Source organism: Manacus candei, unplaced genomic scaffold (genome assembly GCF_025592945.1).
Source record: "Manacus candei isolate 608988 ecotype Guabito, Panama unplaced genomic scaffold, ASM2559294v1 h1tg000014l, whole genome shotgun sequence".
Taxonomy (NCBI): Eukaryota; Metazoa; Chordata; class Aves; order Passeriformes; family Pipridae; genus Manacus; species Manacus candei.
In genome coordinates this window covers 5476608-5493387 of record NW_026138062.1, presented here as the reverse complement: position 1 = coordinate 5493387, position 16780 = coordinate 5476608, and the positions used below count along the sequence as shown (strand labels likewise).

At 39.7% G+C, this 16780-nt stretch overlaps 1 protein-coding gene across 1 annotated transcript in view; it reads left to right on the top strand.

Annotated features, from left to right (window-relative positions):
* Nucleotides 1-13928: 13928 nt before the first annotated feature.
* GPC6 (glypican 6) overlaps nucleotides 13929-16780 on the top strand; it is a 755565-nt gene continuing 752713 nt past the window's right edge. The window contains exon 1 of the mRNA XM_051779729.1: nucleotides 13929-14304. Within this exon, the coding sequence (XP_051635689.1) occupies nucleotides 13929-14304 (376 nt within the window). The remainder of the gene's footprint in view (nucleotides 14305-16780) is intronic.

Sequence of the window (16780 nt, the reverse complement as noted above, 5' to 3'; positions counted from 1 at the left end):
CCTTTGGAAAGTAGCTATATGTAAAATTCTCAGGTGCTAATTCTTTAGCCAAGATTTGCTAGCTGCAGAATATCTCACCTACTGCTAAACTAATACCTTCATAAATATTTCCCTGGTACAGCGCTGATGGTTATTTTACACTGAGAATATTTTTGCAGTGATCACTGTCAGGAGAGATAGGGTCTGATTAACACTGGTCACCTTTGCCAGCTGGATCTTTAATCACAGACCCTGCAATAAACAGAGGAATTTAATCAATGAAATTGCAGATACTATAAAGAAATATAGGTGAGGACTAAAAGACTATTGATAAAATCTGGTGATTATTTCTCATCAAGACTTTAGGCTGTTATCTTCTTTACCTGTAGCACTACCTGGCAGAACTGAGTGGCCAATTATTAATAAACACTGCAAAGGAAAAAACCACTGAAGTAGTCCATCTAAGCTACATTTCTTAAAACTTACTTTTATTTACTTGATGTATCTTTTTTCTGTATGTATTTCTTCTGCTCTTTACTATGGGATCATTTGGTAGACAAGCGAGTTATGCACACTAATTTGAAGTTTGCATTATTCCTCATCATAATTCTATTGTAACTTAACATTTCAGGTAACCACATAACTTAAAGCCTTTCTAGAAAACGATCAAATACTTTCACTTAACAAAAAGATCATGTATTTGTTTTGCTTTCCAATTAATAGAAAAAATATTATTTTGACTGTTACAGTACATGAAATTTTTATAAAAATATAATCCAATTCTCCTATGTTTTCTTAAACCTTAATTTTCTCTTTCCTCTCTCATTTTTTTTTAAGTTTTGGAGAAAACAAAACCACAAACAACAACAAAATCAAAAAACTCCCAACTATTACATGTGATAAATGAGATTTTGATGCTTTTTTTTTAATAGAAGTTGCATGCAACTGTCAAGGATTTTCAGGGAAAAAAAAAAGGATATTTGCCTTAAGTTTGACTTCTTTTTCAGCCAAAAATTTAGTAATAAATCTGCCCATGTAAAAAAAATGCCTAAACTTAAATCAGATTACAATATGTGCATCATATGTAGAATACGCTTGAAAACTCTAAACCTAAAGCACCATTGTAAAGAAGTAAGTTAAACTGAAGCAATTAAAATTGCTTTTGAAACCAACAAATGGTATCATTGCTCTTGGTGATCTGGAACACATCCAATGTTTTCTTGGTTTTTTTAAATCAAGTAGGATAAAAATATGATAAATATGTCTACAACCTCATAAATTCATGATAAACTGTCACTCTCTTCCAAAAGCAATTTCTCATTGATAAATCTAAGCTAGCAACTTGAGTATAAACTTCTCGGGGATGAGCATAACTTCTATAAAGACACTTACAGGCATATTTGCAGTATTCAATACCTTTTCATTAATTACCTTTATAAAAATATCCTATATATTTTAATGTTCAAAAACCTTACTCTATCTCTGCAAAACAGAATTCTTTCTCATGTTTTCTGTGCTTACTTCTACATATACTTTGAAAAATATGAAATTAGTTGTAGTTTTCAAATTCAGATGCTCTGCTACTTTTATGAGAGCACATAAGCATATTTCTAGGAGCTTTGTAAAGGTATTTCAGGGATGAATCCAGGATGACAATGGAGTTAGTGAGTGAAATCTTTCTTACCCACTGCAGCAGAAAATGTACACTGCACAGTATTCATCATGCTCTTTCTCCAGTAATTACTCCAGTGACTACTCCAGTAATCACACTGTATTTCAAAATGTCAGCGTAACTTTATTAAAAACTGAAAAAAATAAGAATATCATGTGATGGACAGATTGCATAAGGGGCATGGAAGTGTGATCTTCAGCTAAATATTGGCATGTGCCTTACATGTCCCCTGTGTGAAGACTTAAATTATTGAGTCTCCTACTTAATCCTTGCATTTTTGCAAGAGGTGCATGGTTTAGTATTCAAGTGATGTTCAGACTAGTAGATTACAGATATGATGCAGGAAAGCTCTTCCCCAAGTTTCTCTGACAAGATGGTATAAAGTTTTTAGCTTGCATGCAGATTTAGTCCCCTTAGATGCACACAGAGGAATCACTAGGACGCAGACAAATACACCTTGAGGGGCTCCTTGAAGCTCTCAGGCTGTAGTATGGGGGATTAGGGGCATGACTCTTCCTCTCTACCTAAAACAAAGGCTGTCTGTTGGACTAGTTTGCAATACTAGTCTCAAATAATCTGAAAAAGTGCACAAACTTATTAGTAAGAGGAATATGCAAATTCCTCTATTCCTCAAATGTGCAAATTCTTCAAGTGCAACAGCAACAAATCTTTTTGCTTTTTCCTTCACTTAGTTTTCTTGATGTATTTTATTCTATCGTCTGGTTAGATATCTAGGGTGCACTAGTCCATTTTCTACATGTCAATTATTCTAGTTGTTACTATCCATTGTCTGGCAATATGTTTTTTCCTGTTATTACTTTTTTTTTCTGGCTATTTATCTGGAATTTTTCAGCAGCTGGAGTGATAAGACTTCAGTAAACCCAATCTGAAATCTAGACAAAAGGACTCTGCACACGGATAGTCTACGTGCATCTAAATGCAACCTACTGCACATGACTAGACCAACTATGCAACATTTAGCACATCCATTTAAACATATGCAATTTGCATACATCTAGTAAATTACAAGCAGAGATAGTATTTGGGAGGAAATCAATTGCAATAGTTCTACTGAGACCAGGGCAGTTTAATACCTTTTTTTTTTAACTCACTGTTTTTGGAAGAGCTTTGCTAGGGTTTTGAGCTTTGCATTTCAAAATAAGTACATGATGTAGGAAAAGCATCACGAGACTACTCTGTAGCTCTTCCCTTGAAATCATGGCAAATCAGATTTACAAAAGGATCTGTATGGTGTATGTGCCAAGATACCAAGGTTCACATTCAGCACATTAGGATACCTGTGGTTTCTAAGAAGGCCTCCAAAGGCACTCTAAGAATTGTGAGTTTTGTCAACTGCGTATTTAGCAAATATTTATTTTTATATAATTTATAAGGATTTTAGAGTGAAAACAAGCATCAGGAAGCCATTTCAGGTAGACAGAAAAACATGCTTATTAAAGAAATATAGTAAGAGTATGAACTAATACTTTTTCTTGAGCTGAGAGGAATCCAGTCACTACACATGCACTGAAAGACAACAGGAGCCAACAAAAATATTCTGAAAGAAAAAAAGACTGTATTCAAGGTGTAGACATCACAGTGCTGCTCTTCTGCTCAGGCTCAAAAAAGTATATCCCAGTTTCAGTCATCCCAAGCCTGTTTCATCATTCCAGTTTGACAAGCCACAAGACAGGAGTCAGTGCTGTCTTGCTCATGACTCCAATAGCTGAGACCAATCCTAGGAAACCAGAAAGCAAGCTGGAGCTGGGTGCCAAGTTCTTTTCAGAAATTTTTTTTAACTTTATTTCTCACCCAAGAATCCGTAGTATCACATTGAGGACTCAGAGTTATTGAATAATCTATGTTAGAAGGGACCTCAAAAAGTTATCTGATCCCACCACTACTGAAAATAGAAATACTAAAGTGCAAGAATTCCAAGGGGTTTTTTTCTAGCAATGGTGGAAATCAGTACAAATAGGCTTACTGATCTTCTGCATATTCAGTAATCTTCATATACAAAACTCCCACTGGAATTGCAGATAACACAGAAAAATGTCTTTTATATTTTTTTCTCTTTATTCTAGATGAATTGATACCTGACTTTCTGACTCGGCAGAGAAACTTATTTTCAAAGATTTGAGGCTGAAAGTGACTTCTCAGCCACTGACTTCCAGACTTCAACACTTTCTCTTTTCTAGGGAAGGCAGGGAACAAGCTTGTTTTCAAAAGACGTCACCCTAAGACTTTATCAGATCACTGAAATGTGTTAGCCCGTTATCTGTGCCTTGTCAGGTTATGCAAAAGGTCTTGCAAAGGCTGCCTGGAGGCAACTGGCCATCTGCCATGCTGCCTTACATGCCCGTGGGGTGTTATGCTCCTTAGGAATCACTGGGGAACAAACCATCCATAAGGAGCAGGTAGACTGTTGGATCCTACACAAATATGCGCTCCTTTGTTTGCTGAGTTCCCACAGTATCTGTGTTTTATCTGCTTTGGAACTGATTTATTTTTAAGGGATGCAATTTGTAGTTGCTGCAGAGGAAACTGCAGTGGGAAAACAAAGTGTCCCTCCTTTTTTTTCTTCTTCCTTTCTGCAAATAAACTCCTGCCCTTACCACTCGCAGCACTTTTTTGAAATCTTAACATTAAGACTCTGAGCTTTCAGAAAAAAAAAGAGAGTTGGTGATAGGATTATACTAATGATAATTTTACTGACAGAGGTGAAAAGTACAAAGAAAGATAACCATAGCATTTTGATGAAGAGTTCATGTGGGGGTAATGAAAATAATCTCAATGACAAAGGTATCCTCCTAAAACTTGTGTGCCTAGAAATAAAAGTAAAACCTCTGAGTTGTTTAACAAATACACATTTTATAATTAAAGCCAGCTACTGTCTGAAGATAAGAGGGAGGTTGAATGCAATATCTAACTTTCACAGAAGAAGTAAAGGTAATGCTGGGATCTACAAAGCAGCACTGAAGTAGTAGAGGAAAAGCTAGCTGCCACTAAATTAACCAACAAAGAATTGAATAAGGACAGATTGAATAAGGACCCATAACTGATTTTTCTGTATCAAAATTGTAAATCAAGAGAACTCCCTGAACATGAGTGTTGTTAAAAGAATATACTCCTTTTCTTTGTAAATTCTGTAAAAAGTTTTGTGAAGAAAGTGGGGTAAACATCTCACAAAAAAAAGATTTTTTTTTTCTCCCTAAGCTTGGATTTGTAGCTTGCTGAACAGGAATATAAGGTTGTTTGTCTGAATAGTGTGCAGATAAATATAGAAGAGAGATTCTGTGATCTTTACTTAGGAAAGAAGATCCTTTTATTCAATTACTTATGTGGAATTTAGTGTAAAGGATAGAAAAAACCCCAAAACTAGGACTTTTACACTGAGATTAATAAAATCTTCTGAGTTTTGCCATTTAAAGTTCAAATGGCCATAAACTGTGTTGAATCAAACTAGAAAATACTGCCGGGACTTAGGAAAGTTTCCCTGCCATGGAATACCACTTCTTGCTAAGTCAGGAGTACTTACCGAAAAGGAGGGATGGTATGGAGGAACTCCTTTTCAGTGAAGTAAAACATTCTTTTAGAAGGAAGTGACAGTATTTGTCCAGCCAGTGATTTTGTAAAATATGGTAATTCCTGTCAACTGCCTTGACTGTGGAAAGTGGAAAAAAGACAGGTTTTGACAATCTCTGTAGCACTTACATGGTGTGGTTGGTAGGCTGGAGGTTTATGATGGATTTACAAGGCATGCATATTTAGGGAGGGGTCTGTACTGCTTTCTGCTGGAGATCTGAATTCATCAAAGGCACTTTAGAAACTGGTTATCTTTTTGCAGATCCAAAGAGATAAGCATTTACTTTATATTTAGGTTACCTTCTGTTCTATGTACATAAAATCAAAGCCAAATTAAGAGTATAACATCTGCATGGTCATATTGGCTTTGCCCAAAGGGTAGAACTTGCAGGCTGTTCCTTCTCCAACAAAGTGGCCCAAAACACATGCTAATTGAACGTATAGAAAAGGACAAATTTCTAGAGATAACCTGTCATCTTGAGCATTTGGTTGCTCAAGGTATTGCTGAGCCAGAAATCAACGGTGTATTTAGCAATTCTCAGATAATTTCTTTTCCATTATTTTGCCTAGACTCTCCATGAACACATGTAAATCTGTATTAAATATCCACAGGAAAGAGACAGTATTATCAGTTCTTTTACATGCTACACAATATTCTATTTTGATTATTAGGCATGTCATTCCCACCCCTGACAAGAAGGTGATGACATCATTCTATTTAGAGTACCGAGAAAAATGAAATTAGATAACTGTGCCTGAGATGTATTTTCCTTTAATCCTCATAAGAGGTTTCTTTCCTGTCTTTACCTAAGAATGTGCCTTTTCTTCTCTATCACCCTTCCAGTACACGTATGTGTGTGTTCAGGAACTCTACTGCAACCTCCTCCCACATTTCTTTCACTGATATTCCTAAAAGATATTTTGTTTTAGAAAACTAAAAAATCCAAGAAGCTGACAGGGTAAACATGCCAAGAAATAAAAAGAAAATTTATTCTCCAATAAAGTCACAACTATTATCATAATGCATATTCTATGTCAAGTCTAAGATGTCCTGTATTTTTGCTAAATGTAAACTTGTGTGACTCGTTAGGACTCCATTCATTATGGAAATAGACCAGTAAATTACAGCTTTTGCAAATGCAATCATTATAGCTGTAATTTACAAAATATATTAAACCCTTTGATCTTTGTCAGAGAACATATCATATACTTTTAAACACATTGCTTGGAAATGGTAATTTAAAAACTATAAACCTTACATTCACAGCTTTAATGCATATATTATGCTGTATTTTCTACCGGAAATAATGTCCATGTTCTGTCTATTGCATAGTATTGCATCAACTTCCAGCTGAACAGAATGATGCAACTTGATAAGATATGAATGAAAATTGTCACCAATGGACATCTATGGGTTTTTGCATTACTCAGGACTATGATGTAAATAAAACTGATTTTTTCCAGTGCTAATGTATTGCATATTGAATATTATCAACTCTAGTACTGCTTCAGTACACCCTGTAGTTCAGTATCTTAATATACATGTTTAAAAGTAAATAATGTTTCTCAAAAATATTAATTTACCATGTAAATGCTGTTTGGAAATTAACACTTTGACTTTGTATATCAAGTGCTTTTTTAATTCAATTGTTATTCTCTACTGATAGTAGGTGGTGCAGGAAAGCAAGGATAAAAAGATGCTTAGCCATTTCTGGGAATCTTTAAGGTAATATTCTTGTATGGTTTATAATCAGAACAGATGTGGTATCTTATTTATGGAATAACTAGAGAGGAGGAGACACATAAAAGTACATGTTTGAAAATGAAATCTTTTACATATTTGTTCTTATGAAAAATGGCATTTGGTCTTGAAAGATCTAGTATAATGTCAAAATGCTGTCTGAGCTGGAGACCAGTCACTTAGAAGGATAGCATCATAATGGCAAAAAAAAGCAGTACGTAATATTTAAAATGCTACTCCTTGGTCACAGATGTATAAATAGTTGGATTTTGGAACTTTCCCAACATTTACTCAAGTTTTAAAAATGTTTTGGACTTCAGTGAAATTGAACATAAGTACAGAACTTGTCTATGTATGTACACTTTGATGGTTTCACTGTTTATCGTAATGAATAGGTATGATTTAAAAATAATTTCATTTTCACCCTGTTTTATTGAACAGGCAATTTCTAAGGAAATACAAACTGCAGATATTTCATTTGAGAGATAATGCCACTGTTGTCCATTGTTTTTATTTAAAATGGGCAGATTAAATAAATGACAATGCCTTAAATAAATAGATAAAAAAATATGGGTTTTAAAATTATTTTTATGAACAAAACCCCCGCACTATTTGCTGTAATCCTCACATAAAAGGAGCAATGGTTCTGTCCAGCTTTCAGGTACTGCTGCTGCAAAGCCCAGGTATTTCAACTTACCCATTCAGTTGCTACGCATAAACTTGTAGCATTCGTTCGCAAAAGGTTTCATAAAATGAACAGCTAAGATAAAAAGCTGCTATTTGCCCAAAATAACATAGCCTGCAGATTTCAAGAGTACCACTCCTGCTTATAATTAATAGGACATCACTGATTACAACTTATAAACCTTTTTTATGGGAGCCTAAGCCTCCTGTATTATGCCTAACTGAGCATATGGAATCTTCGATCATTTTTTTACCTTCTGTCTCTGAAAATTTTCAGAGGAAAGAAAGCTAGTTGTATTTCATTATTCTGTATATTTATCAGGTCTGTTTTCTTGGTCATGAGTCTGAAAACTTTTTCTAAGAGGAGTTACCTAGCAGCTGTGTTGACAATTTTATTTTTGAGTGCAACTTCAAGAGCAAGATGAGTTCTTCACACCTGTGCCTCTAGAGCTCACTTTTTGAAAAGAACTTGACTTTGCATTAATTTTGCTGCAAACACCATTCAGTACAAATTAAAAAACCCACAGTTTCTCCTTCCTAGCATACAATGATATGGAAGAGCAGTCTGTGCTGTGTGGAGAAAGTTTTTTTAAGAAGGCTCTGGACACAACATAAAAACGAGTTAAAAGGCACCTTTGATGCTGCAATATACACTTTCATTGAACTGCTCTCTGAAAAGTTTTGCTGGGACAAACTCATAGTTCAGTTGCATTTAGAGCGTTACCTCATCACCATGCAATTAACCATTTCTGGGCTTTTAAAGACACACGTAGGAAAAGAATAATTTCTGTGAGGATGGAAATCCCCCTGAAATGAAGGCAGGATCCTCCCATCCCTCCCACCCCCAGAGCTACAGCTTCTGAAGTGTTGTAGGGCCCAGTGGTGTGTACAGGGGCTAATTGCACCGAAGCAGTCCTCTGCCTGCAGAAAGAGCTGGAACATCAGAGGCACTTCACCAAGAATAATTCTATTGGACATCTGAGAATCTCACCTCAACCTGTGAAATTATTTCCTCAACCTGTGAAATCCATTATGTGTAAGCTGCAAACTTGTGGAGTGCATAGGTTTAATAGAGAATTAAGAAATCAGCTTCTCGTTCTTGTGAAGTTGAGTTATAGAGCATTTTGACATTTACTAAAGCTTTATTGTCTAGTCAGGTGAAAGATGCTTTTGTCTATGCAGTCCCCTTAATACCCATGACAACAAGGAGAGTTTTTTGATAACACCTGAAAATAAATCAGTGTATCTTTCAAAGTAACATCATTTATCCTGTTTCCAAAGTGAAATAACTCAAAAACATGAAAAAAATGAGCCAAACTTCCTTGCACAATCTCAATCTCATGCTTATGTACTACCCATTATAATGTTTAAGATCTGTAATCATGGGTTTTTCCACCATATCCTTGAATCATTCAGAGCTCAAGATGATGGCTACTTGGCAAATGATGTAGCAATTCAACATTTATTTTTGCCCTTATTGTTTAGAGATTCTATAGATCCTTTACTGAACACCGTAGAAGTGTCTCAGCCATGGGTAGATTGTTCCAATGGTTGGAGGAATTAACACTGGATGCTACTCCACTTTCTATTGATGATATTTTTTTTATGATTGGGTGTGAATCATTACTTGTAATTAATTTTTTATACAAGTATTTGGAAACAAAGGCTAAAAATAATTTATATTCCATATTTTTGAGAGATATTTAGGAAAACTTTTGCAAAAAAAAATCAATCAGTAGAACTTGACATGAGTGAATACATATTTGGAATAACTTGGGGAAAAAAAGCCTGCTTGTGGTAAATTTGGCCAGCAAGTCTGCATTGCAAAGTCTTCTTTCTAGGTAATCATCTATGTTACTACATTGACTGTGTTTAAAGAGGGGGGCTCTCCAAGCAGGTAAATGACTGATTTTCAGTCTACCTGCCAAGTAAGAAAAACATTAAAAATTTATTTTCAAGTGCTATTATATCTTTCCTCAGAAATACAAAACCCACAAAACTTTCCCTGGTGATTACAATATTGCAGATAACTAAAATAAAAAAAATCTGGTTTGTACTTATGCAAACAAATTGAGTTGTTGAAAAGGTTCCTTCCCAAAATTGATGTAGGAAAAACCAGCCTTTTACCCAACAACTTAGAGGTTTGAGCCCTCACTGATGTGCAGCAACTCAAAATCAAGTCCATCTCTGCCAGAGAACACTTTAGCCTGGGAGACACTAATCACCATGTTAACGAGGAGGAAGGAGGACTTGAAAAAAAAATTAGAGGACTTTTGATGGGTTGGGAAGCAGAATTGTTTTTTGTTTGGTTTTTTTTTTATCATGTCCAGCTGGAAGAGGATGTGTTTGGTGTGACCACCTCAAATAGCCTCATAGTGTGAGTCCTGAAATAGGAGAGCTTTTGTCTCATATCTATGATGTGCCTGGCAGAAGGTGTTATGTTTCTAAGGGATTGTGAAAGCCACTGGCTTAGAGTGCTTTTCGACTTGGGCTTTCTTTGGACCTCTTCCACTTTGTAGAAAATTAATTGCATATGTACTGAGAACACACAATGATTCTCCCATGTGATGAGTAGGAAATTTGTTGAAACCTAGAAATACCTGTGTTTAAAAGTGAGCTCTTGGGAGGGTCAGGCATTCCTTCCACATGCAGGACTACAACACAATTGGCTGTTCAGGCCACTTACATCTGAGGCAGGATTCAAGAGTGGAATGACCCTGATTTTCCCATAGCAAGTTTCCCATGGTATATAAAGGTTATATCATGCTGTCATTGTCTTATGTGAAAATGTTAATCATACTAACAATGGTATGAATTCAATGGGTATTTGCTAAAAAAGCAGGGGTGAATAACCCCCTTTTTTTTTTTCTGGCAAATTTACTTTTTCCTAAAAAAACAATTACCTAGAGACACTCCTGAGCTAACCACAGAATCTTCTTTACTATTTTACAATGATTTTTGCACTTCAAACCAGTTTGATGATTTTCATATTTGCATTTTTGAATCTGTGTCAACTAACTGTGGCAGGAGAGCCTACCCCTCATAAGACCTAAAATCCAATCCAATGCACTGCTGGTGCCAGGGTGCTGTCTTGGTGTTAAAGTATGCTAAGACCATCCTGGTTCACCAGACTTCGAATACACATCCTGCTATTGAAACGGGATTTGACAGATAAGCTAGTCTGCTGGTTTGTAGATCTATGACTACCAGTCAATCACTTTATACTATAAAAGTCCAGTACCCTTGCATACAGTCAGGTTCATCTAACATAACCCTTCTTAGGGTGTATGTGTGGAAATTCCTCCCTTGGCTGGGGATGCCCTCCAAGGTTGAGAGAAATAGATCTCATGAGCTTTGGTATGGGTGAGTTACACCAGATATCTACTCAATAATTATTACTTTTTGCTAGCTTTAATATAACTGCTTCAATAATGTTTTATTACAGTGCACTATATTATTTTATGCTATATTATACTCTAGTAGTATATTTTTAGTGTTTATATTGTGTAGTAAATAGTTCTGATTAAGATATTTTGTCTGATCATTTGTATAAAATAAATTATTCATTTTATATAAATATTCTCATTTTGCCAGTCATTAAAACCTGTGGAACAAAGTGGTTTAATCATACTTCTATAATTCCTTTAAATTTAAACTGTTAACACAGTCCGAGGCTAAGATAGTATTCAGCCACACCTAAACCTTTCTCTGAGAAGGAGTTTAGAAAGCAAGGAAGTCCTTTCTGTAACTCTAGACTCACCAGCAAGGCTTTTTAATAACTTTGTCTAAGCTTTTCAGACCCGCGACACTAATTTTCCTGTGGGTTGAAGAAGATTGGATTGTGGGGAAGTCTGTCATGCTTGATATGTGGTAAGCTAATGTTCTGCTTTGACCACAACATAGAGGAAAGTTAGAGCAATCAGAAGAAATGAGGTATGTGTAACATTTGTAACACCCTTCAGATCCTATCTTTGGGTGAACTGTGTATATCTTACATGTATCTTACACACAGTGAGACTTACATATAGATCTGTCAAAACTTTTCCACACAGTAATTACACAAACCTTGTCTAACTTTTCTCTAATACAGGGCACCAACATGTACTAACAGCTTGTTATTTGTAGTGGGCTGATAAGATATTGAGTTCTCTATCTGTGGGTTGCTAAAGCAGGGTCGTCTTCCACCCCATCCTCTGGGAGAAGAGGGTCGGTTATATCACTTGACACTGTTACAATACCAATGCACCAGCCCACCACTCCCCCAAAACTAGTCCTAGGAAGAACTGTGGTATATGATTAAACCTTTCAAGCTAGCAAGTCTTTGGAGCTTTAAATGGCTTGCGGACTTGGAGAAAAGAAAGAAACATCCTTCTTTCAGTAACCTCTCTCCCAAACCGATCTCACTGGGGGGTCTGGCACTGGTGCCCTAGGAACATCTCACCTTAGGGGAAGGTTAGAGGGACAGGTGATAACCCAATCTTTCTGACCAGATTGCAGTACTCCAATAAGACTCACTGCTCACCCACCCCTTCCTTTCCCACACTAGCCCCCTCACCCAGCCAACCCTCTACACATGGAAACTTTGGTAGGAAAAGGGAGAACAAGGACTGCACACATGAACTTTTTATCTGCTGTATAAACAAGCAGTGTCAGAGCATCATCACTCAGGTGGGGAAAAAGGGAGGGAAGCAGAAGGAATAACAATGTGAGAGAGGTAAAACAGGCAGAGGAACACACAGGGTCAGGTGGAACCACGCTGCCTACACTGACCCAGACCCAAAATTAACACTGCAGTTAATGTGAGACTGCAGCAGTATTGGCACTTAATAATTTTAGTCTAATTTGAATGCATCTTGAATTATGATAGTGTCATGATATTGCTCTGTTGCTCCTCAGTGATAAGTGAGTCTTCAAGTTCATGGTCTTTTAACTCTTCTGTTGGCCTTCTTCACTTCATCCTGGATCTGACACCTCTCTCTTGTGTTTTGGACAAGATGTTGTACTTCTCTACAGTACTCATAAAAAGCATTGCAATCAATCTTTTAAAACTGTAAGTTTAGATTTTGCTATCAAATACTTAACAGAATATTTTTCTCTGTCCCTGAGCAGAGACTGAATTTACCTTGCAGGAGTTTTCTTCACTTCCCCTATTCAAGTCTTTGAAGATGCATATTTGCAGAAAGGAAATTTATGTGTTTGTTCCCATGCTCTCCTCTCCTAGGCTGTCAGGAATTATCCGGGTCAAGGGCTGTCTTTCTTATTTCCTCATTCATTGTGCGATGCACAGAAACATCTTTCCTACTCTCTGCTTTAGACAATGGACTAATCCTCCTTCTAGCTCGTCAACTCAGGTATTTATGTGTGCAACAAATAATAATTAATGGAAAAAAGTATTTAAAGTGCTCACTCCAACCTGGCAATACCGCCGAGGAGTCTATTTTTCTGACTTCTCGCTAGCAGGCAATTTGTAATTTTGTGGCTAGGAGCAGATGGATTCCTGGTGAGGAGGAAGTTTTCGGGGTTTGAGGGTGCTTTTCCTTCCTTCTGCCAGCAAACAGCGATCCACGCCAGGATTTGCTTTCTGCTCCTGGATTTCGGCGATGCAATGTGTAGCACGTTTCTCTCTCTCTCTCTCTCTCTCTGTCTCTCTCTCTGTGTGTGTGTGTGTGTGTGTCTGATGTGTGTATGTGTGTTGTGTGTGTGTGTGTGTGTGTGCGGCTCTCCCTTGCTGTGTCTTGTCTCCAGGATTTCTCCCTGCCTGGCTCCGGAGGCTGCTCCAGCGCTGTGCGGAGCAGAGGTTTCCCCAGCTCCCGTAAATACAGGCACACGCATTCAGAGCACCACACGCACGCACACCACACACACAGACACACACACAGAGGCACACAGGCACGCTCCGAGCCGCTGTCCAGTCCATCCCCACGCCGACTGCCTTTCCCACCACCTCCATCCAGCCTGGCAGAGGCGGCAGGCACAGCTCCGTGGACGGTCTCGCTGCTGCTGCCCCGGGACTCCGATCGCAGCAACGCGCCCGCGGTTTCAATCTTCACAACCTACAGCCAGATTTTTGCCCTCTTTTTTTCCTTTTCCTTTTTATTTTTTGGTTTGGGGTTTCTGGCTGTGGCTTTTTTTTGTTTGTTTGTTTGGGTTTTTTTCTTTTTCCTTTTTTTTTTTTTTTTGGCGTGGGGCGAGCGCTTTGCTTTTGGCTTTCGGAGAAGGAGCCGGGGGGGGACGAGGCTACCGCTCTCCTGCCCCCGCCGTGCGCGCATGTGTGTGTGTGCGCGCCCATCTCCTCCCCACCTCGCAAAAGTTTGCCTGGGCGGCCAGGGGGCTCCCGGGCAGCCGCCCCCGCAGCCGGGGGGCGCGGCGGAGGCGCGGCGGGGCGCTGGAGGCGGCGGCGCGGGACTTGCGCGCCGCGCGGGAGTTGCGCGCCGCGCCATGCCGGCGGCGCGGGGGGCTGCGCGGCGCTGCGCCCTGCCGGGGCCGCTGCTGCCGGGGCCGCCGCCGCCGCTGCTGCTGCTGGTGCTGCTAGTGCTGCCGGCCGCGGGGGCCGAGGGCAAGGCGCGGAGCTGCGGCGAGGTGCGGCAGGCGTACAGCGCCAAGGGCTTCAGCCTGGCCAGCGTGCCCTACCAGGAGATCGCAGGTAAGGAAGGGGCCGCGGCTGCGGGGCGCGGGCGGGGCGGGGGCCGCGGACCGGGGACGGCGCTGTCGCGGCCGCCGCCGCCGCCGAGCTGCGCGCACCGCCGCGGGAGCGCGGCCGGCGGTCGCGGGGGGTGTGCGCGGAGCGGAGCGGCTCTGCCGACCCGGGTGGCACCCGGGGGTTCCCGGCGGAGCTTGTGCGTGTGTAAATAATGGTTAAATAAACACAGAAACTAAGGGGGTGGGGGGTAAAAAAAAAAAAAAAAGAAAAAAAAAAGGAAGGAGAGCGAGGGCGACGCGGGCAAGCTCAGCCGCGGTTCTGCTCGCCGGCAGAAACTTCTTGAGAGTTGCAGCCGGGCGGCGAGTGGCAGCAGGCGGGTCCGCAGTGCCGGCTGCCTCCGCTGCCGCCCTGTGCGGGCGAATAACTTTGCCCCCTGCCCGCGGACACAGGGAGTGCGGGAGGCTGAGGAAGAGGAGGAGGAGAGTGAGGAAGGCAGTCCTGCTCCCCTCCCGCACCCCGCCGCGGCCCCGGACCGGGCGGGTCGCCCCTTGGAGGCGCCGCCGGGCGCCTCCGCCGCAGCCCCGATGGAGCAGAGGCACCGGCTGCCGGGGAGAGGCACCCACTCACGTACATACACACCCTCTCCGCCGCCCCGGAGCTCGGGCAGCCTGTTACATGGCTCTTCCGTCTGCTGAAACATGCCTACAACAGGTTATATCTCAATCCGCCTACGAAGGTGGGAATGTTTTTTGTTGTAATTTTATTTCCATGCTTTTCCCTACAACCTTATCACAAAAATACGTCCGGGGCCGATAATCCTTTAGCAATCGGAGAGCACCACAAAAAAAGAGAGAAATTATATGGGAAGACATGAGCTGGGGCTTCTTAAATCGGACTGCTTGAGCCCTCAAGAAAGGTTTATGCTTTGCCACTGGCACTTTGCTGTTAGGTCCTGCTATTTGTAGAGTGAATTAGATGCTCCTTGGTTTGCTCGTTTCCTTTTCAAAGTTGGAAGCAGTAGATTTATATTCCTTGAGGTGAAATAACACCACAGTTATTCACTGTACAGTATTTAGCACTTTACGTGAGGAATGATAAATGTGGAAAATCTCAGGACAGCGAGGCTGTAGTTCACAAAGATACGGGGAAGGTTGTTCCGTGTTGCCAATGCAGAACAGACCAGATCTCTGCTCAACCACGTTGGGACCCACTGATGCGCTTTAGGACAGGGCAGGAGAGTAAAGGGCCTGTGGGTGTAACTATTCCACAGGCACCTTCATTCCTCAGGCTTACCAATTCTCTGATCTTTCTGTGCTTTTTCCTTTCATTTATTTTCAGGTTGCTCATCAGTTATTTGAAATCATGAAATCTCTCCTGTGAGCCACAGATCCTTTGAATATGCAGTCAGGCTTTCCCTTTGCTAACTATTACACCAGTTCCTTTGAAACAAGGTGGAAGGATATGTTCTCTCTCAGTAAAAAAGGAAATCCAGTAAATTTCTATTAACTTTGGTTAAACACTTGTTGCTTTCAGCTCACAGAGAAGTTTTATTGTCTCATATATTTTCTGAATGTACCATGCAAAGTTGACATGCAATTTTTAAGTAAGTCCAGCATTTGCATGTTTTTGTTGACATGTATCAATATACAAAGACTCAGAGTAATTAAATATTTAGTAGTAGTTCAATCCAAAATTACTCAGTGGTTTCCTGCTAAGTTTCATAAGTAATATCTACTTTTATGATTAAGAAGTACATGATTTACAGAGGTATGAGTAATTTTTTCTGAGCTTCCTATTGAAGTTGTTTGTTTTCTTTGTGGTTTATCTGCCTTGTTACTATTTGGTGTATCAACTTTTGAGCAGTTCTGTTTGTAGCTGTTCAAGTTACTCAGTTGTTGGAAGACTAGGACTGCTTTAAGGTGTGTTTCGGAGTCTGCTCTTCTTGTACGTTTCTGAGAGGTTGTGTAAAAACTGTTCATGCAGCATGGACTCTTGTTAATGTGAAAGCTATGTGTTTGTGACCTGGTGCATGGTTGGAAATTTAGTTAAAGCAATCAATGTACAAGTTTCAGATTCTTTTTTCTTTTTTTTTTTTTCCCCATTTTGTCTTTTTCTACCTTACTGTTGTGGTTAAGGAAGCAATTTGTTACTGTTACAAAAGAAGTGTAATCTGTCAAAGGCCTCGTTTCAAAGGAGTTCAGAGAACTTTAATGAATGTCATATTTCTGAAAAAACATTATGTTTTCAAAAGATTTTGCCTTAATGCCTTGATAATATGACAAACAGTAGTGGACAGCGTGGTTTGGGTGTTTGATTTAACATTAGTCAAATGTTTTCAGTTGGCATTTATAGCTAGGACTACTGAAATGAATAAACTGAAGGTGTAGTACGTACGTACTGATGCAAAGTGTTTATGTACTGATGTAAAGAGCTGAAGAATCTGTTTAAGTTAGAAAGGCTATGGACACAGAGGTGTCTC